Source organism: Heterodontus francisci, chromosome 28 (assembly GCF_036365525.1).
Source record: "Heterodontus francisci isolate sHetFra1 chromosome 28, sHetFra1.hap1, whole genome shotgun sequence".
Taxonomy (NCBI): Eukaryota; Metazoa; Chordata; class Chondrichthyes; order Heterodontiformes; family Heterodontidae; genus Heterodontus; species Heterodontus francisci.
In genome coordinates this window covers 28,983,070-29,006,213 of record NC_090398.1, presented here as the reverse complement: position 1 = coordinate 29,006,213, position 23,144 = coordinate 28,983,070, and the positions used below count along the sequence as shown (strand labels likewise).

At 45.1% G+C, this 23,144-nt stretch overlaps 1 protein-coding gene across 1 annotated transcript in view; it reads right to left on the bottom strand.

Annotated features, from left to right (window-relative positions):
* Positions 1-23,144, bottom strand: part of LOC137385165 (NACHT, LRR and PYD domains-containing protein 3-like) — a 74,174-nt gene that overhangs the window by 21,370 nt on the left and 29,660 nt on the right. The window contains exons 6-7 of the mRNA XM_068060131.1: positions 1,327-1,413; positions 918-1,088 (exon numbers count right to left, since the gene is read on the bottom strand). Coding sequence (XP_067916232.1) covers positions 918-1,088; positions 1,327-1,413 — 258 coding nt within the window. The remainder of the gene's footprint in view (positions 1-917; positions 1,089-1,326; positions 1,414-23,144) is intronic.

Here is a 23,144-nt window from a genome sequence, read left to right as displayed (position 1 = left end):
TCCCTACTTCCCCCCTCCCACTCACACCCCCTTCCCTCTGCTCACCCATTCCCTCCCTGCTCCCGCCACCTGCACTCGACCTTCCTCACTCGCTCCCTGCTCGCCCCCAACCCGCTCCTCACCTCCCCTCGCTTCCCACTCCCACCCCCTCTTCGTTCCCCGCTCCCCACCCTCCCTTTGTTCCCCGCTCCCCACCCTGCCTTCGTTCCCCACTCCCCACCCTGCCTTCGTTCCCCACCCCCACTCTCCCCACTCCCTATCCCCTTGCTCCACACTCCCCACCCTACTCCCCATCACATCCCCCCTCCGCCCCTGCCCGTTCCTCCCCCCCCGCCCAGTCCTCACCGCCCCCCATCCTCTCTCTGGCCACACGCTTCCCCACCCCGCCCACTCTCCGCTACTTCCCCCACCCGCTTGCCCCCCCCTCTCGCCCCTTCCCCCCCCACACCCACTCCCCGCTTCGCCCGAGCTCCCTGTCCAGTGATTGTGTGCTGCCATGGGTTTAGGTTTCCTTTCTGTGATTATTTGAGCAGCGCCATCTTTATCCTGGCAGGTACCCGCACGCCGCAGACAGTGACGTTTCAGTGCAGCAGGCTGCATTTACACATGTGCCAGTGCAGCGCCACCTAGTGGTTACATTGTCAGCAAACGCAGCCTTTTTTTCGTAGCCTTTGACCTTCACCTTGAGGCGCCCATTCTCTGTTATCATATTCTACTCTGGAAATCCAGTTGGTGAAGAATATTACTGGAGCTAATCTTTACTCAGTCTTACATTAATTTAGAGTTTAGCATTACAAACATACACCTCCTCACTCAACCACACCACAATATCAATAAGTGTCTCTTTATACATGCTCAAGTGAAACCCCAGTTACTGCCCACTACCTGAACACAATTAATATATAATTAGCACTTACTCCAGTCCCTGTATTTTGCAGTCCGGGTTCCTCAGAGCCTCAAACGGTAGTTTCACTCCTGAATCTCCCAGTTTATTATCACTCAGGTTCAGATCCGTCAGTGACTGCTTTGTACTGAGAGCGGACGAGAGATCTTCGAAACAAGAATCTGTGAGATTGTTTCTTTCCAGCCTGGGATCAAAGATGGAGAAATAACAGGCATCAGAGTAAATCCCCAGTGTTTATTAATAACATTATTACTGATGGTGTTATTACTAGAGTAATATGTAGTGCTTAGTAATAACACCATTGCTGATACTAATAATAATGCACAGTGTTTATTAATAACACCATTACTGATATTAATAGTAATGTACAGTGTCAGATACCAAATTATTATAAACACAATCTCACACAGTCTGGTACTTACCACAGTTTCTGTATTTTACAGTCCGGGTTCCTCAAAGCCGCAGACAGTAGTTTCACTCCTGAATCTCCCAGTTTATTGGAACCCAGGCTAAACACAAACAGACAGAGAGTGAGAAACAAACTGAATCAAACCCTGGACCGGATACAATTCACTTTCTGTTGAATGTTACAGGAAATACTTAAAAAGCCTTGAGGAAATTAACAAACAGATTTTCCTTTCACTGACAATGAATCTCACACTGTAGAACTCCTCATATATTCAGGAGCTGTCAATAAACATCAAAGAGGGAAGTAACAGGACAGAAGGTAGGTGATTGGTTGTTGAGTATTACAGTGTGTTTTTGTCTCTCCAAGTGACAGCATTTGAATAAAGTATTGCTTGGGGAAATAAATCTATTATTTTATTAAATTAATCAGATAAATCAATTATTTAATACATTTATTGTGAATTGTTTTTAAAGACCTAATTACATTTATTCAGGTTATCAATAAGCAAATTAATTATAAAAGACTAGAGATGACAGGGCAGGCTACATGTTGGGACTGTCGGATGTGGGAGTTTGTGAATAGTGAGACTGTCCCGCATTCCCACACCAGCAGGAAATGTCTCCGTCTTTTGTCATTCCAGCTCAGAGTCAATGGGCTGGAATGTGAGTTGGAGACATTCCCAAACATAAGGAAGGGGGAGGAATTTCTTCAGTTTTATCCAGAACACAGTCACAGCTCAGAGAAAATCACAGGTTCAAGAAGAGGGTGTAACCATTCGGGAGCAGCGTGGTGAGGACTGAGGAGAGATTGAGAAGGAGGTCCCTCAAACACAGGTGTTGTCCAAAAGGTACAATGTACTTGTTACCTGTGAGGACAAGAAGAAAGACTGTGGGGAGGACAGTCACAATGTAGACCAAGGCACTGTGGCTCAGAAGACTGTCCAAGGGGGAAAAGAACAGAAGAGAATGTGGTAGTGATATCTTCTTTGGCCTCCTTGTCTCGAGAGACAATGGGTAAGCGCCTGGAGGTGGTCAGTGATTTGTGAAGCAGCGCCTGGAGTGGCTATAAAGGAAAATTCTACAGCGACAGACTCTTCCACAGGTGCTGCAGATAAAATTGGTTGCCGGGACTGTTACACAGTTGGCTCTCCACCTTGCGCTTCTGTCTTTTTTCCTGCTAAGTCTCTTCGACTCGCCACACTTTAGCCCCGCCTTTATGGCTGCCCGCCAGCTCTGGCGATCGCTGGCAACTCACTGCCACGACTTGTGATCACTGTCACAGGACATCATGTCGCGTTTGCAGACGTCGTTAAAGCGGAGACATGGACAGCTGGTGGGTCTGATACCAGTGTCGAGCTCGCTGTACAATGTGTCCTTGGGGATCCTGCCATCTTCCATGTGGCTCATTTGGCCAAGCCATTTCCAGCGCCGCTGGCTCAGTAGGCTGTATATGCTGTGGATATTGGCCGCCTCGAGGATTTCTGTGTTGGAGATATGGTCCTGCCACCTGATGCCAAGGATTCTCCGGAGGCAGTGAAGATGGAATGAATTGATACGTCGCTCTTGGCTGACATATGTTGTCCAGGCCTCGCTGCCGTAGAGCAAGGTACTGAGGACACAGGCGTGAAACACTTGGACATTTGAGTTCCGTATCAGTGCGCCATTTTCCCACACTCTCTCGGTAGTGATAAGGATTTCTATAATTAGAGGGATGGATAGTGTCCTCTGCAGACACGAATGAGAATCCTGTCGGGTGCGTTGTCTGCAAGGTGCCAGGGTAAGGGATATCTTATGGTGGCAGGAGAGCAATTTGGAAGGGGAGGGAATAATCCAGTTGTCGTGGTCGATTTGGAACAAACGACATATGTAGGAACCGGGAGGAGATCCTGCTGAGGGAATATCAGGTGTTAGGAGCTAAATTAAAAAGCAGGACCTCAAGGGCAATAATCACTGGATTATTTCCCAATCCACATGCAAATTGGCAAAGAAACAGTCAGAGCAGGAGAATTAACGTGTGGCTAAAGAGCTGGTGTGGGAAAGAGGGGTTCCTTTGGGGCGGCACAGTGGCGCAGTGGTTAGCACTGCAGCCTCACAGCTCCAGTGACCTGGGTTCGATTCCGGGTACTGCCTGTGTGGAGTTTGCAAGTTCTCCCTGTGTCTGCGTGGGTTTTCTCCGGGTGCTCCGGTTTCCTCCCACAAGCCAAAAGACTTGCAGGTTGATAGGTAAATTGGCCATTATAAATTGTCACTCGCATAGGTAGGTGGTAGGGAAATACAGGGACAGGTGGGGGATGTTTGGTAGGAATATGGGATTAGTGTAGGATTAGTATAAATAGGTGGTTGATGTTCGGCACAGACTCGGTGGGCCTGTTTCAGTGCTGTATCTCTAATCTATCTCTAATCTTTAAATGAAACACTGGCACCGGTACCAGCACAGGAAGGAATTGTACTGAGTTTACAGACTGCACCTGAACCAGGATGGGACCTGTATCCGAGTGGAAAGGGTAAATAGGGAGGTGGTAAAGGTTTTAAACTAATAAGACGGGACAGGGTGGGGGTGTGGGGGAGATGGGGAGGGATGAACAGAAAATGAAATCAGCCTGAATGTAAACAAATCAGAAAAGCGGAGTATTGGAAAGAAAAAAAAAGAGAGGACATCGATGGAAAGGAGGTAAATAGAATTATGGAGTGTGATTATAAAAAGATGGTTAAAAAAAGTAAGAGGAACTGTTATTACAACTGAGTTAAACTTTTCACACAGCAATACACACAGTGTAATAAAACAGGGGAACTGGAGACAATACTACATTGTGAGGAACCATATTAGGGATTACTGAGACATCGCTATGGAAAAATCTGGACTGAGCATTAAACATTGCAGGATATAAACTACTTAGAAAAGAGAGAGAGGAAATTGGGGAGGTGGAGTAGCTGTACTTAATACTGAAAACAATGGCAGGAGCAAAAAGTGACACGGCCATCAGCAAGACAGAAATAGAATCCACATGGATAAAGATAAAAGATAATAAAGGATCAACCACATTAACAGGGATAGTCTATGGACCACCTAATAGTGGAAGGAAAGTCAGGAAGAAGTATACAAAGAAATTAGGGAAATGAATAAAAAACATGGAATAATAATAATGAGGAATTTCAACTAACATGAGATTCATTGGCCAGAAGAGATATGTAAAGGAAATAAGGGAATGGAGTTCCTACAATGTGTACAAGACTCCTTTCTAACCCAATAAGTAAGAAGCTCAACAAGGGAGGATTCCCTACTGGATCCAGTAATGGGGAATGAGCCAGAGGAACATAGAACATAGAACATACAGCACAGAACAGGCCCTTCGGCCCACAATGTTGTGCCGATCCTTTGTCCTCTGTCAAGGACAATTTAATCTATACCCCATCATTCTCCTTTATCCATATACCTATCCAAAAGCCTTTTGAAAGTCCCTAAAGTTTCTGACTCAACAACTTCCCCGGGCAAGGCATTCCATGCCTCGACCACTCTCTGGGTAAAGAACCTTCCCCTGACATCCCCCTTATATCTCCCACCCTTCACCTTAAATTTATGACCCCTTGTAACGCTTTGCTCCACCCGGGGAAAAAGTTTCTGACTGTCTACCCTATCTATTCCCCTGATCATCTTATAAACCTCTATCATGTCACCCCTCATCCTTCTCCGTTCTAATGAGAAGAGGCCTAGAATGTTCAGCCTTTCCTCGTAAGACTTATTCTCCATTCCAGGCAACATCCTGGTAAATCTCCTCTGCACCCTCTCCAAGGCTTCCACATCCTTCCTAAAATGAGGCGACCAGAACTGCACACAGTACTCCAAATGAGGCCTTACCAAGGTCCTGTACAGCTGCATCATCACCTCACAGCTCTTAAATTCAATCCCTCTGCTAATGAACGCTAACACCCCATATGCCTTCTTCACAGCCCTATCCACTTGAGTTGCAACTTTCAATGATCTATGCACATAGACCCCAAGGTCTCTCTGCTCCTCCACATGCCCAAGAACCCTACCGTTAACCCAGTATTTTGCATTCATGTTTGTCCTTCCAAAATGGACGACCTCACACTTTTCAGGGTTAAACTCCATCTGCCACTTTTCAGCCCAGCACTGCAACCTATCCAAGTCCCTTTGCAGACGACAATAGCCCTCCTCGGTATCCACAACTCCACCAACCTTTGTATCATCTGCAAATTTACTGACCCACCCTTCGACTTCCTCATCCAAGTCGTTAATAAAAATCACAAACAGGAGAGGACCCAGAACTGATCCCTGCGGCACGCCACTGGTAACTGGGCTCCAGGCTGAGTATTTACCATCTAAGACCACTCTCTGCCTTCTATCAGTTAGCCAATTCTTAATCCAACTGGCCACATTCCCCACTATCCCATGCCTCCTGACTTTCTCCATAAGTCTACCATGGGGGACCTTATCAAATGCCTTACTAAAATCCATGTACACCACATCCACTGGTTTACCCTCATCCACTTGCTTGGTCACCTGCTCAAAGAATTCAATCAGGCTTGTGAGGCAAGACCTACCCCTCACAAAACCGTGCTGACTGTCCCGAATCAAGCAGTGTCTTTCCAGATGCTCAGAAATCCTATCCCTCAGCACCTTTTCCATCAACTTGCCTACCACCGAAGTAAGACTAACTGGCCTGTAATTCCCAGGGTTGTTCCTATTCCCTTTCTTGAACAGGGGCACAACATTTGCCACCCTCCAATCACCTGGTACCACCCCCGTCAGCAGAGAAGATGAAAAGATCATTGCCAGCGGCTCTGCAATTTCATCCCTTGCTTCCCATAACATCCTTGGATATACCCCGTCAGGCCCGGGAGACTTGTCTATCTTCAAGTTATTCAAAAACCCCAACACATCTTCCCTCCTAACGAGCACTTCCTCGAGCTTACCAGTCTGCTTCCCACCGTCCTCTTCAGTAATACACCCCTTCTCATTCGTAAATACCGAAGAGAAGTACTCATTCAAAACCTCACTTATCTCTTCCGGCTCAACACACAGTCTCCCGCTATTGTCCTTGACCGGACCTACGGTCCCCCTAGTCATCCTCATATTTCTGACATACGCGTAAAAGGCCTTGGGGTTTTCTTTTATCCTACCCGCCAAGCATTTTTCATGCCCTCTCTTAGCTCTCCTAATCCCTTTCTTCAGATCCTTCCTGGCCATCTTGTATCCCTCCAGAGCTATGCCTGTGCCCTTTTTCCTCAACTTTATATACGCATCCTTCTTCTTCCTAACAAGACTCTCAACCTCTCTTGTCAACCACGGTTCCCTCACATGACCATCCCTTCCCTGTCTGACAGGGACATGCTTATCAATGGCCCCTACTATCTGCTCCTTGAAAAAGTTCCACATTTCGACCGTGCCCTTCCCTGCCAGCATATGCTCCCAACTTATGCTCCTCAGTTCCTGCCTGACAGCATCATATCTACCCTTCCCCCAATTGTAAACCTTGCCCTGTTGCACATACCTATCCCTCTCCATTACCACAGTGAATGCTACAGAATTGTGATCACTATCTCCAAAGTGCTCGCCCACCAACAGCTCTATCACTTGCCCTGGTTCATTACCTAGTACCAAATCCAATATTGCCTCCCCTCTGGTCGGGCAGTCTACATACTGAGTCAGAAAAGCTTCCTGGACATACTGCACAAACACTACCCCATCCAAACTATTCGATCTAAAGAGTTGCCAATCAATATTTGGGAAGTTGAAATCCCCCATAATTACTACCCTGTGACTTCTGCTCCTTTCCAAAATCTGTTTCCCAATCTGCTCTTCCACCTCCCTGCTGCTATTGGGGGGCCTATAGAAAACTCCCATCAAGGTGACTGCTCCTTTCCTGTTCCTGACCTCAACCCACAGTGCCTCAGTCGGCAGATCCTCCTCGAAAATTCTTTCAGCAGTTGTTACACTATTTCTAACTAACAATGCCACCCCCCCACCTCTTTTACCACCATTCCTAATCTTATGAAAACATCTATAACCAGGTACCTCCAAAAGAAGTAAAAGTAGGGGAACATCGAGACAATAGTGAACATTAATATTATATACTTTAAGATAATAATTGAGAAGGAGGTAAGTATGACGAAGACCAGGGAATAGATTGGAGAAAAGTGGATTTTGAGGGGCTGAGAATAGAGCCGAGGAAAATAAAACTGACAACAATATTGTCAAACAGTGATATAGAACAGCAATGGGAAACATTTAAAACCATGTTCGACATAGTCCAGGAAAAATATATTTTGCTAAAAAGACAAGAACAAGTGAAACACTAATGAGTTACCATGGATAAATAAAGACATCAGATAAAGAAAAATGAGGTCTTGGAAAAAGACAGACATTAAGTATACGAGCAGCATGGGAGAGCACGACAAAGAGATTAGAATTTTGTTTTAAAAAGGACAAATAGGAACAATTAAATTATCAAGGAGCAAATAGTAAAATATTTTATTGGCATATAAATAAAAAAAGGAAAATCATGATGGAAAAGGGCCAATTATTGATGGTCAGGATTATATCACAACAGGAAACGATAGAGAAATGGCAGAAATATTAAATAATGACCTTGCTTCAATATTTACCAGGAAAACAGGATAGGTGGACAGATTAGAAATCAGATAACAGCATTGAAAATAAAAAAGGTGAAGTTTTAAATAAACTAATCAAACTCAGAGGATAAAACCCCTGGTCCAAATGGATCACATCCAAACATTTTAAAAGAATCTAGGGAAGAGATAGCAGAGACATTACTACACATTTTTAATCATTCTTTAGAGAAAGGTGTAGTGTCAGAAGACTGGCCGATAGCTAACATTATACCGATATTTAAGAAAGGAGATAGAACATGTACAGGGAACTATAGACCAGTTGGCTTAACATCAGTGGTAGGAAAAATAATGGAATCTCTACTAAAGGTGGGAATAGAGAACATCTAGAAACCAAAGATATAATAATGAAAGGTCAGCATGGATTTAAAGAGAAAGTCTTGCTTAACCAACCATGTTGAATTTTTTGAAGAGGTGACAGAGAAAGTAGACAATGTTAATGCAGTAGATGCAATTTATCCAGATTTTCAAAAAGTCTTTGATAAGGTATCACAGAACAGACTAATGAATAAGGCCAGAGATTGCAGGATAAGGGAACAAGCAGAATGGACAGCTAGCTGGCTTCAAAACAGAAAGCAGAGAGTAGGGATAAAGAGTAGTTACTCAGAATGGCAGAAGGTGGAAAGTGGTGTTGCACAAGGATCAGTGCTGGGATCACTGTTTTACAATTTATATTAATGATTTAGACTTTGGAATCAAAAACACAATTTCTAAATCTTCAGATGGCATCAAACTTGGGGTTGGGGGGATAGTTAATCTGAGGAGGATAGCAACAAAGTGCATGAAGATATTCACAAACTTGCAGAATGGACATGTAATTGACAAATTAATATCAACATAGATAAATGTGAGACATCACATTTTGGAAAGTAAGGAGGTTACATATTACTTACAAAATAAGAATCTAAATGGGGCAGAGGAGGTAAGGGACCTGGGAGTACAAATACACAAATCACTAAAAGTAGTTACACAGGTTAACAGTAAACCAAGCACTAAGGTTTATTCCTAGGGGGTAGAATTGAAAAGTATAGAAGTTATGCTAAACTTGTGTCAAACCCTGGTTGGACCACACCTGGAATACTGCAGACAATTCTGTTCACAATATTATAAAAAAGATATGGAGGCACTGGAGAGGGTGCAAAATATTTACAAGGATGATACCAGAAATGTAGGGAATACCGATCAGGAGGGAATGAACAGGCTGGTCTCTTTTCTCTAAAAAGAGAGCAGGCTGAGGGGTGACCTAATAGAGGTGTTTAAAAGTATGAAAGGTTTCGATAGAGGAGATACAGAGAGAATGTTTCCACTTGTGGGGAAAAGCAAAACTAGAGGCCATCAATGTAAGATAGTCACCCACAAATCAAACAGTGAATTCAGATTGGTCAGTCCTGTATGATGTGTTACCTCCCTGGTACTGGGGTAAAGGACATCACGGAGAATGGGCTAAGTACATTCCAACAAGCTGGAAAGGTCGGGGAAACAAAGCCAGGGCTCCTTGGATAATGAGGGAGATAGAGAATATGACAAAATAAAAAAACAGTGTATGAAGCATGTCAGGTGAATTCTTCAAGCGCAAAGCAGGCCAAACACAATGGGCTGGATTTTACCGAGCCCCTGATTTCAGGCTCCATGGTGGGGAAGGCCGGAAGATGCTTCTGGCAGAGGCTCACCATGGAGCCCGACTCCGGGAGGGCCCGGCCTGATCCTCCTGGTGGTGACAAGGCTCTGTGACGGCACCCCTGTCGCTGGGCATCGGGACCTGCATTTAAATATTTTAATAAATAGATTGAAATAAACTTACCTCGAATCTTCCGGGCCCACCACGATCTCCAGTGCAGCAGCCGGCACTCCCACACCTTCACTTCCCCGTCTGGGAAAAGCAGGCAGGACACTGGTGTGGGGTGGGGTGGGGGAATTAAGATTTTTCATGTGGGGGGGGAGCAGTGATGGGGGGGACGGGGTCAAATAATCATCATCAGTATAGGGGATTGTGGGAAGGGATGAACTTTAAACATTGTACAGTCTGAAAGATGGCGGCAGTGCCTGTGCACAGATATCTGACACCATTGACGATGTCAGACAGCTCACCCTCTCCACGTTGTCGGGGGAGGCCGTACCGGCTATTTAAATGAGCTGCCGTGCGGGAGATTGCTGTGGCTCTGATGTGTGTGGTCATCTGAGAATGGAATGGCAGTTAACATAAAAGGGAACCCAAAAATCTTCTAATGGTTTGTAAATGGTAAGAAACATAGAAACACAGAAAAAGTACAGCACAGAAGGAGGCCATTCAGCCCATCGTGTCCGTGCTGGCCAAACAAGCAATCCACCCAAACTCATCCCACCTTCTGGCACCTGGTCCACAGCCCCGCAGGTTACAGCACCCTCGGTACATGTCCAGGTACCTTTTAAAAGAATTGAGAGTTTCTGCCTCCACCACCATTCCTGACAGTGAATTCCAGACACCCATCACCCTCTGGGTGAAAACGTTTCTCCTCATGTGCCCTCTAATCCTTCTACCAATCACATTAAGGGCTTCAGGGGGTAGTAAGATGTGGAGTGAGGACTCTTAGGGTCAAAGAGGGTGATATATGCTCAGAGGTGCAGGGCAAGGCTAGAACATGAAATGAATATTTCGTATCGGTGTTTACTAAGGAAGTGGAATGTGACAAAATAGCGGTTGAAGTGGAGATGGTAGGGGTAATGGATGGGAGATATGGAAGGGCTTTCCCTAAACTTCCAATCTTCACCAAGATATGGGGAAGCTGCAAGAGGATTGGAGAGTGGCAGATGTGACACCCTTGTTCAAGAAAGTTTGTAAGAATATGTGTAGTAACTATAGAACAGACAGTTTAACTGTTGGGTCAGATTTTGGAACCAATGATCAGGGAAATTATTAACAGGTATTTGGAGAGGTTTGAGTTCATTAAGGAGAGTCAGTACGGATTTGTAAAAGGCAGATCATGTTTGACTAATCTAAATGAATGTTTTTAATGATGTAAGAGAGAAGGTTGATGAGGGGAATTCGGTGGACGTTCTCGATATGGATTTTAAAATAGCTTTTGACAAAGTTGCACATAAAAGGCTGGTTAATAAAAAAAAATCGAGGTGCCTGGAATAGAAAGGTCAGTGTCAGCTTAGACAAAAAAACTGGTTTCAGGATGGAAACCAGCCAGTGGTGGTAAATGGTTGTTTATCAGACTACTGGATGATAGACATTGATATTCCGCAAGGGTCAGTGCTGGTGCACTGATTTTATTTGTGACATTTCTAAATGACTTGGATGTTGTAACACAGTAAAATTTCAAAATTTACTGAACATTCCAAACTCGGAGATGTAGCAGACTGTGAGGATGTCACCAATCGACTGTAACAGGGCAGAGATAGACTAGTAATATAGGCAGACAAGTGGCAGATGGAATTTAATACAGTGAAGTGTGAGGTGATGCATTTTGGCAGAATGGGGAGGGAGAGGCAATATAGACTTAATGCCATAGTTCTAAAGAGTGTGGAGGGACAGAGGGACAATGTCTTCCCTAATCAGTACTGTCAGCACACTTCCCTTTTATCCTTCCCTATCTTTACATCAGTTCTGATGAAAGGTCACAGACCTGAAACGTTAACTCTGCTTCTCTCCCCACAGATGCTGCCAGACCTGCTGAGTATTTACTGCACTTTCTGTTTTTATTTCATATTCCCACATGCTCTTTGTATTTGTAGTTCAACAAACTGATTCACCACACTTTGTGCTTATACACACATGTCTAAACATGTTTTTGTAATCCATGTAATCCTTCTTAATCTCTCTATCTCTGTAATCTCCTCCAGCCCCACAACTCTCCGAGATATCTGTGCTCCTCTAATTCTGGCCTCTTGTACATCCCTGATTTTAATCGCTCCACCATTGGTGACCTTCAGTTTTCTAGGCCCCAAGCTCTGGAATACCCTCCCCAGATCACTTTCCTCCAATAGGACACTCCTTCAAACCTACTTTTGACCAAGCATTTGGTCACCTGATCTAATGTCTCCATATAAAGAAAAAGACTTGCATTTCTACAGCGCTTTTCGTGACCACCGGACGTCTCAAAGTACTTTACAGTCAATGAAGTAAATAAAGAGTCTACAAAGAGATATAGATAGGTTAAGTGAGTGGGCAAACATTTGGCAGATGGAGTATAATGTGGGAAAATGTGTACTTGTCCACTTTGGCAGGAAGAATTGAAAAGCAGTATATTACTTATATGGAGAGAAATTGCAGAACTGCAGTAGAGAGGGATTTGGGTGTCCAGGTTTCATGGAGATACCCAAGATCACGTCGTTGGCATCAGCTGGACCTCATCGTCACAAGGCGAGTCTCTATAAGCAGTGTCCAAATCACATGCAGCTTCCACAGTGCGGACGGTGACACCAACCACTCCCTGGTGTGCAGCAAAGTTAGACTCAAAACAAAGAAGCTACATTACTCCAAGCAGAAGGACCGCCCACGCATCAACATTAACAGAATTTCTTATCCACAGCTGTTACATAAGTTTATAAATTCACTTGAAAAAGCCCTTCAAAACACTCCGACAGGGGATGCAGAGACCAAGTGGGCCGACATCAGAGATGCCATCTATGACTCAGCAATGACTACCTTTGGCAAACGTGAGAAGTAGAATGCAGACTGGTTTCAATCTCACTTTGAAGAGCTAGAACCTGTCATAGCCGCTAAGCGCATTGCACTGCTGAACTACAAGAAAGCCCCCAGCGAGTTAACATCCATAGCAGTTGAAGTAGCCAGAAGCGCTGCACAAAGAGCAGCCAGGTGCTGTGCAAATGACTACTGGCAACACCTATGCAGACGTATTCAGCTGGCCTCCGACATCGGAAACATCAGAGGAATGTATGATAGCATTAAGAGAGCTTTTGGGCCAAATATCAAGAAGATCGCCCCCCTCAAGTCTAAATCAGTGGTCACGATCACTGACCAACACAAGCAAATGGACCGCTGGGCGGAGCACTACCTAGAACTGTACTCCAGGGAAAATGTTGTCATTGATTCTGCCCTCTATACAGCCCAGTCTCTGCCAGTCATGGATGAGCTAGACAAACAGCCAACAAAATAGGAACTCAGTGATGGCATTGATTCTCTAGCCAGTGGAAAAGCCCCTGGGAAGGACGGCATTGCAACTGAAATAATCAAGAGTGCCAAGCCTGCTATACTCTCAGCACTCTATGAACTGCTTTGCCTGTGCTGGGATGAGGGAGCAGTACCACAGGACATGCGCAATGCCAATATCATCACCCTCTACAAGAACAAGGGTGACCGCGGTGACTGCAACAACTACCGTGGAATCTCCCTGCTCGGGATAGTGGGGAAAGTCTTCGCACAAGTCGTTTTAAACAGGCTTCAGAAGCTGGCTGAGCGTGTCTACCCTGAGGCACAGTGTGGCTTTCGTGCAGAGAGATCCACCATTGACATGCTGTTCTCCCTTTGCCAGCTACAGGAGAAATGCCGCAAACAACAGATGCCCCTCTACGTTGCTTTCACAGATCTCACCAAAGCCTTTGACCTCACCAGCAGACGTGGTCTCTTCAGACTACTAGAAAAGATCGGATGTCCACCAAAGTTACTAAGTATCATCACCTCATTCCATGACAATATGAAAAGCACAATTCATCATCGCGGCACCTCATCAGACCCCTTTCCTATCCTGAGTGGCGTGAAACAGGGCTGTGTCCTCGCACCTACACTGTTTGGGATCTTCTTCTCCCTGCTGCTCTCACATGCGTTCAAGTCTTCAGAAGAAGGATTTTCCTCCACACAAGATCAGGTGGCAGGTTGTTCAACCTTGCCCGTCTAAGAGCGAAGACCATAGTACGGAAAGTCCTCATCAGGGAACTCCTCTTTGCTGACGATGCGACATTAACATCTCACACTGAAGTGTTCGCAGAGACTCATCGACAGGTTTGCGGCTGCCTGCAACGAATTTGGCCTAATCATCAGCCTCAAGAAACCGACACATCATGGGACAGTTCATCAGAAATGCTCCATCCATCAATATCGGTGACCACACTCTGGATGTGGTTCAAGAGTTCACCTACCTAGGCTCAACTATCACCAGTAACCTGTCTCTAGATGCAGAATTAAACAAGCGCATGGGAAAGGCCTCCGCTGCTATGTCCACAGTGGCCAAGAGAGTGTGGGAAAATGGCACACTGACATGGAACACAAAAGTCCGAGTGTTTCACGCCTGTGTCCTCAGTACCTTGCTCTACAGCAGTGAGGCCTGGACAACGTATGTCAGCCAAGAGCGACGTCTCAATTCATTCCATCTTTGCTGCCTCCGGAGAATACTTGGCATCAGGTGGCAGGACCGTATCTCCAGCACTGAAGTCCTCAAGGTGGCCAACATCCCCAGCTTGTACACACTACTGAGCCAGCGGCCCTTGAGATGGCTTGGCCATGTGAGCCGCATGGAAGATGGCAGGATCCCCAAAGACACATTGTACAGCGAGCTTGTCAATGGTATCAGACACACCGGCCGTCCATGTCTCCGCTTTAAAGACGTCTGCAAACGCGACATGAAGTCCTGTGACATTGATCACAAGTCATGGGATTCATTTGTCGGTGATCGCCAGAGCTGGCGGACAGCCGTAAAGGCGGGGCTAAAGTGTGGCGAGTCGAAGAGACTTGGTAGTTGGCAGGAGAAAAGACAGATGTGCAAGGGGAGAACCAACTGTGTAACAGCCCCGACAACCAATTTTATCTGTAGCACCTGTGGAAAAGTCTGTCACTCTAGAATTGGCCTTTATAGCCACTCCAGGCGCTGCTCCACAAACCACTGACCACCTCCAGGTGCTTACCCATTGTCTCTCGAGACAAGGAGGCCAAAGAAAGAAAGATTACCTTCGCGGTCTGACTTTTTAACTTCCCCCTGAGCTCCTGAAAATCAGACTATAGGACCGCAATACCTGCCCTCTCTATGTCCTTGGTACTGATGTGTACCACAACTTCGAGCTTGCTTCCTTCCCCCTGCAAACTATTCGACACTCTCTCCTTTACCCCGGCATTAGGGAGGCAACACACCATGTGGGACTCACAATGAGAGTTACAGAAATACCTGACTATGGAATCTCCTATAACCACTCTACACTTTGCTGTTCCCTCCTGTGCAGTCCCTTGCTCATTGGTGCCATGGTCTGGACTGCTCTCCAATGTGTTGTCATTCTCAGCAGTCTTCAATGGGAGGAGATGTTTCAGGTACAGGTTCAGTCCATTCCAACAAGGGTAAAAGTTAGTGGAACCAAAGCCAGGACTCCTGGGATGATGAACGAGATAGAGAATATACTGAAACAAGAAAAGGGTGTATGATTCATGTCAGCTGGATTCTTCATGAGAGAACCAGGACAAATACAATAAGTTGAAAGGGGAAGTGAAGAGCAAAGTAAGACTGGCAAAGAGAGAAGATGAGAATAGAATGGCAGTTATTATAAAAGGGAATCCAAAAATCTTCTACCAGCATGTAAATGGTAAGAGGGTACTCAGAGGCAGGGTGGGGACTATTAGTAACTAAGAAGGTGATATATGTTTAGAGACACAGGGTAAGGTTAAAATACCTAATGAGTACTTTGTATTGTTGTCTGCTAAGGAAGATAATGCTGACAAAATAGCAGAAATGGAGATGCTGGAAGTAATGGACGGGTGAAAATTGCTCGGCCGGATGGACTAGAAAGGCTGGCTTTGCTTGGAGTGGATAGGTCGTCTGGTCCGGATGGCTTGCATCCCAGGTTGCTCAGGGAGGTGGGGTGGAGAGAGCAGAAGGGCTTGTCATAATCTTCCAATCTTCCCTAGTTACAGGGGAGGTGCCAGAGGATTGGAAAGTGGTAAATATGACACACTGACTCAAAATAGGGTGCAAGGACATTCGTAGTAACTACAGGACGGGCAGTTTAACATCAGTGGTGGGTAAGGTTTTAGAAACAATAATCAGGGAAAAAACATTGATCAGCACTTGGAGAGGTTTATGTTAATTAAGGAGAGCCAGCATAGATTTGTAAAATCTATGAGTCGTGTTGTTTTTCAGAGTTGAGGATGGTAGACAGGAGTCAGTACTGGGACCACTGCTTTTTTGATATATACAAATGACTTGGATATTGGAATACAGAGTAGAATTTCAAAATTTGCCAATGATACCAAACTTGGAGATGTGGCAAACAGTGAAAATCAGGAAGCAAAAGGGAGGGAGGAATTTAAAACAATCACTCTCATGAGAGAAAAAGTAATGGGAACACTAATGGGACTAAAGGCTGACAAGTCCCCTGGACCTGATGGCCTGAATCCGAGGGTCTTAAAGGAAGTGGCTGCAGAGATAGTGGATGCATTGGTTTTAATCTTCCAAAATTCCCTAGATTCTGGAAAGGTCCCAGTGGATTGGAAAAAACACAAATATAACACCTCTGTTCAAGAAAGGAGAGACAGAAAGCAGGAAACTACAGTCCAGTTAGCCTAACATCTATTGTTGAGAAAATGCTAGAATCCATTATTTAAAGAGGTAGTAGCAGGACATCTGGAAAAATCACAATCCAATCAGGCAGAGTCAACATGGTTTTGTGAAAGGGAAACCGTGTTTGACAAATTTATGAGAGTTCTTTGAGGATGTAACAAGCAGGGTGGATAAAGGGGAACCAGTAAATGTAGTGTATGTGGATTTCCAAAAGGTATTCGATAAGGTGCCACATAAAAGGTTACTGCATAAGATAAGAGCTCCTGGTATTGGGGGCGATATATTAACATGGATAGAGGACTGGCTAACTGACAGGAAAGAGAGAGTCGGGATAAATGGGTCATTTTCAGGATGGCAAACTGTAACTAGTGGAATGCCACAGGGATCAGTGCTGAGGTCTCAACTACTTACAATCTATATTAATGATTTAGATGAAGAGACTGAATGTATTGCAGCCAAATTTGCTCATGATATGAAGATAGGTATGAAAGCAAGTTGTGAGGAGTCTGCAAAGGGATATCGATACGTTACGTGGGTGGGAAAAAACTGTTTGTGAGTCATGTACAAGGTCACCCAGGTCCCTCTGGACCACAGCATTCTGCAGTCTCTCTCCATGTAAATAATTTTATTCCTGATGGCAGATGGAGTATAATGTGAGAAATGTGAAGTTGTCCACTTTAGCAGGAATACAATTATTTACATGGAGAGAGACTGCAGAATGCTGTGGTCCAGAAGGACCTGGGTGACCTTGCACATGACTCACAAACAGTCAGCATGCAGGAACACCAAGTAATTAGGAAGGCAAATGAATGTTGGCCTTCATTGCAAAGGGGATGGTGTATAAAAATAGGCAAGTCTTGCTGCAACAGTAGGGCATTGTTGTGTCCGCATCTGCAGTACTCTGTACAGTTTTGGTCACCTTATTTAAGGAGGGATACACTTGCATTGGAAGTAGTTCAGAGGTCACTAGGCTGATTCCTGAATGAGGGTGTAGGCCCTGAAAAGTTGGTCAAGTAACACTTTATACCCAGCATGCTCTTGGGCAGCTAAAGATAATTGCAGAACTTGCTGAAGTAAGCGAACAGACATGTCGAAGCTTGTGGTTAGGGATATGTGACCATTAGACTAGAGTGTTGAACAAGAAAAGATAAAAGAGGAACAGATATAAGGGAATGAACAGTGGTTATTGTAAACAAGTCTGGACTTCTGTCCAGGTGGCTAAATGGCTAATGTTGTCCAAAGATGCCATAATGCTTGAAGATTTGTGCAAAACAAGATCATGTGAGTTATGGGTTGAACAAGGAGCCTTCAAAGAATATGTAAGGGTTAAAACTGGAGGGTATTCTCGGCGAGAACCCGGGAACAACTCTCGAAGACAGGACCCTGAGTCTGGAGGCTCAGTGATCAACCGTGACAAGAGACTGATCACCTCTGTGTTGACGGGTAGTATCTTGTACAGGAAGTGAGACTTGTACTTATTTGGTGTCTAAATAAAACTGTTGTAAGCTTTTGTATGCTTTAAGTGATTCTAGTACTAATAAAGTGAAGAGGTTGCGTAGATTAGGATTATTTTCATTAGAAAGACGGAGGTTGAGGGGGGACCTGATTGAGGTGTACAAAATCATGAGAGGTATAGACAGGGTGGATAGCAAGAAGCTTGTTCCCAGAGTGGGGGATTCAATTACTAGGGGTCACGAGTTCAAAGTGAGAGGGGAAAAGTTTAGAGGGGATATGCGTGGAAAGTTCTTTACGCAGAGGGTGGTGGGTGCCTGGAATGCGTTGCCAGCGGAGGTGGTAGACGCGGACACGATAGCGTCTTTTAAGATGTATCTAGACAGATACATGAATGGGCAGGAAGCAAAGAGATACAGACCCTTAGAAAATAGGCGACAGGTTTAGATAGAGGATCTGGATCGGCGCAGGCTTGGAGGGCCGAAGGGCCTGTTCCTGTGCTGTAATTTTCTTTGTTCTTTGTTTTTTGTATACGAGACTTTGGTTTCAGTGAATCTTTGTCTGTCACATCAGTTGATACCCTACAGAGAAAAAGGGTCAGTAAGGGGTTTGTCTGATGAGGAAAGGTTGAGCAAGTTGGACGTATACTCATTGGAGTTTAGAAGATTGAGATGTGATCGAATTGAAAAATATAAGATTCTGAGGGGACTTGACAGGGTAGATGCTGAGGGGTTGTTTCCCCTTGTGGGGAATGTAGAACTGGGGGGGGGGGAAGCAGGGAGTGGGGGAGCACAGTTTCAAACTAAGGGGCCTCCCATTTAAGACAGAGATGAGGAGGAACTTCTTCTCCGAGGGTTGTTAGTGTTTGGAATTCTCTTCCCCAGAGAGCAGTGGAGGATGGATCATTGAATATATTCAAGGATGAGTTAGACAGATTTCTGATTGATAAGGGAGTCAAGGTTTATTTGGGGCAGGCAGGAAAGCGGAGTTAAGACCACAATTAGATCAGTCATGATCTTAGTGAATGACAGAACAGACTTGAGGGGCTGAATGGTCTACTTCTGCTCTTATTTCTAATGTTCTTATGAGGATGATACCAATCGCCTGCATCAGGACATAGATAGGCTATCAGAATGGGCAGACAAATAGCAGATGGAATATCATACAGAGAAGTGTGAGGTGATGCATTTGACAGAAGGGATGGGGAGAGGCAATATCGACTTAATGGCACAGTTCGAGAGTGTGCTGGAACTGAGGGACCTGGGGATTCATGTGCATGGGTCTTTGAACAAGGTAGGACATATTGGGAGAGTAGTTAACAAAGCTTATCGGATTTTTAAAATGATTTTCATTCATTCATGGGATGTGGGCATCACTGGCTATGCCAGCATTTATTGCCCATCCCTAATTGCCCTTGAGAAGGTGGTGGTGAGCTGCCTTCTTGAACCGCTGCAGTCCATGTGAGATAGGTACACCCACTGTGCTGTTAGGAAGGTAGTTCCAGGATTTTGACCCAGCAACAGTGAAGGAACGGCGATATAGTTCCAAGTCAGGATGGTGTGTGACTTGGATGGGAACTTGTAGGTGGTGATGTTCCCATGCATCTGCTGCCCTTGACCTTCGAGGTGGTAGAAGTCGCGGGTTTGGAAGGTGCTGTCGAAGGAGCCTTGGTGCTTTGCTGCAGTGCATCTTGGAGATGGTACACACTGCTGCCACTGTGCGTCGGTGGTGCAGGGAGTCAATGTTTGTGGATGGTGTGCCAATCAAACGGGCTGTTTTGTTCTGGATGGTGTCGAGCTTCTTTGTTCTGGATGGTGTCGAGCTTCTTGAGTGTTGTTGGAGCTGCACCCATCCAGGCAAGTGGAGAATATTCCATGACATTCCTGACTTGTGCCTTGTCGATGGTGGACAGGCTTTGGGGAGTCAGGAGGTGAGTTACTCGCTGCAGGATTCCTAGCCTCTGACCTGCTCTTGTAGCCGTGGTATTTATATGGCTACTCCAGTTCAGTTTCTGGTCAATGGTAACCCCCAGGATGTTGATAGTGGGGGATTCTGCGATGGAAATGCCATTGAATGTCAAGGGGAGATGGTTAGATTCTCTCTTGTTGGAGATGGTCATTGTCTGGCACCTGGATGGCACAAATGTTACTTGCCACTTATCAGCCCAAGCCTGGATATCGTCCAGGTCTTGCTGCATTTCTACACGGACTGCTTCAGTATCTGAGGAGTCGCGAATGGTGCTGATATCACGCGGAGTGAATCAAATTGGCCGAAGTCTGGCATCTGTAGTGCTGGGGACTTCAGGAAGGGGTCAAGATGGATCATCAACTTGGCACTTCTGGGTGAAGATTGTTGCAAATGTTTCTTCCTTATTTTTCATACTGATGTGCTGTGCTCCCCATCATTGAAGATGGGGATATTTGTGGAACCACGTCCTCCAGTTAGTTGTTTAATTGTCCACCACCATTCACAACTGGATGTGGCAGGACTGCAGAGCTTAGATCTGATCCATTGGTTATGGGATCGTTTAGCTCTGTCTATCGCATGCTGCTTATGCAGTTTGGCATGCAAGTAGTCCTGGGTTGTAGCTTCACCAGGTTGACACCCCATTTTGAGGTATGTCTGGTGCTGCTCCTGGCATGCCCTCCTGCACTCTTCATTGAACCAGGGTTGGTCTCCTGGCTTGATGGTAATGGTAGAGTGGGAGATATGCCGGGCTATGAGGTTACAGATTGTGGTTGAGTACAATTCTACTGCTGCTGATGGCTCACAGCGCCTCATGGATGCCCTGTTTTGCATTGCTAGATCTGCTTGAAATCTATCCCATTTAGCACAGTGATTGTGCCACACAACACGATGGACGGTATCCTCAATGTGAAGGTAGGACTTCGTCTCCAGAAGGACTGTGTGGTGGTCACTCGTACCAATACAGTCATGGACAGAAGTATATGCGGCAGGCAGATTGGTGAGGACAAGGTCAAATATGTTTTTCCCTCGTGTTGGTTCCCCCACCACCTGCCGCAGACCCAGTCTAGAAGCTATGTCCTTTAGTACTCGGCCAGCTCAGTCAGTAGTGGTGCTACCGAGCCACTCATGGTGATGGACATTGAATTCCCCCACCCAGAGTTCATTTAGTGCCCTTGCCACCCCCAGTGCTTCCTCCAAGGGATCTTGGGCTTCATAAATAGAAGTATTGAGTACAAAAGCAGGGAAGTTATGTAGCATCTTTATAAAGCTCTGGTTAGGCCACTACTGGAGTATTACGCCCAGATTTGGTCACCACACATTAGGAAGGATGTGAGGGTCCCTGAGAGGGTGCAGTGGAGATTTAGCAGAACAGTTCCAGGGATGGGGGATTTTTGCTACAAGGTTAGATTGGAAAATCTGGGGTTGTTCTCCTTACCTAAGAATTAGTCGGCGGAGTAGGCCACTCAGCCCCTCGAGTCTACTCCATTCAATAGGATCAAGGCTGATCTCCTACCTATCCTCAATAACCTTTCACCCCCTTGCGTATCAAGAATCTATCTACCTCTGACTTCAAAATATTCAAAGACTCTGCTTCCACTGCCTTTTGAGAAAGAAAGTTCCAAAGACTCACGAACCTGAAAGAAAAAAAAATTCTCATCTCTGTCTTAAATAGGCGATCCCTTATTCTTAAACAGTGACCCCTGATTCTAGATTCTCCCACAAAAGGAAACATCCTTTCCACATCCACCTTGTCAGGACCATCAGAATCCTATATGTTTCAATCAAGTTACCTCTTACTCTTCTAAACTTCCAGCGGATACATGTCCAGCCTGTCCAACCTTTCCTCACAGTACAACCCACCCATTCCAGGTATTACTCTAGTAAACCTTCTTTGAACTGCTTCCAATACATTTCCATCCTTCCTTAAATAAGGAGACCAATACTCTACACATTACTCCAGATGTGGTCTCAACAATACCCTGTATAACTGAAGCACAACCTCCCTACTTTTGTATTCAATTCCCCTCACAATAAAGGATAACATTCTATTAGCTTTCCTAATTACTTGCTGTACCTGTATACTAACTATTTGTGATTCATGCACTAGGACACCCAGATCTCTCTGTATCTCCGAGCTCTGCAATCTCTCACCATTTAGATAATATGCTTCTTTTATTCTTCCTGCCAAAATGGACAATTTCAGAATCACAGAATTGTTGCAGTGCAGAAGGAAGCCATTCAGCCCATCGTGTCTGCACCAGCCCTCTGAATGAGCAATTCACCTAATGCTATCCCCCCGCAAATCTTTCCTTTCAAGTATTCCCTTTTAAAAGTTATGATTGAATCTGCTTCACTGTCATTTCAGGCAGTGCAATCCAGATCACAGCAAATGACTGTGTAAGACTTGTATAAGACACTACTTCAGCCTCAGCTGGAGTATTGTGTCCAATTCTAGGCACCACACTTGAGGGAAGACGTGAGGGCTTTGGAGAAAGTACAGAAAAGATTAAAAAGAATGGTTCCAGGGATGAGGAACTTCAGTTATGAAGATAGACTGGGGAAGTTAGGACTGTTTTCCTCAGAGAAGAGAAGGCTGAGGGGTGATTTAATTGAGGTGTACAAAATTATGAGGGGCCTAGATAGAGTAGACAGGAAGGACCTGTTTCCACTAGCGCAGAGGTCAATTACCAGGGAGCACAGATTTAAGTGATTGGTAGAAGGATTAGAGGGACATGAGGAAAACTGTTTTCACCCAGAGGGTGGTGGGTGTCTGGAATTCACTGCCAGGAATGGTGGTGGAGGCAGAAACTCTCAATTCTTTTAAAACATACCTGGACTTGTACCTGAAGTGCTGTAACCTGTGGGGCTATGGACCAGTTACTGAAATGTGAAATTAAATTGGGAGGATAGTTTTCGGCCGACAGGGACATGACGGATTTAATGGCCTCCTTCTGTGCTGTAATTTTTCTGTGGTTCTATGATCACATACATTCCTGGTCTGGTCCACCAATCACTGCACAAACCTGAGCTGGGAACCAAACACCTGAAGGATTTTGGATTTTCCGATGCCAGTTTTAAGGATTGATTACCTGCGAAAGGATCTGAGTTTGTTTCAGGTATTAATTTAACAAAGGAACTGTTAAATGTACTGATCAACAGCATGATGGTAAGGGTGACTGCATTCGAAATGTCTTATTCAGCAAACTGTCTAGAAAGTTAAAGATAAGACAGTTGCAAGGTTTTGAAAATCTGTGAGAAGCTCTTGTCAGCATCAGATG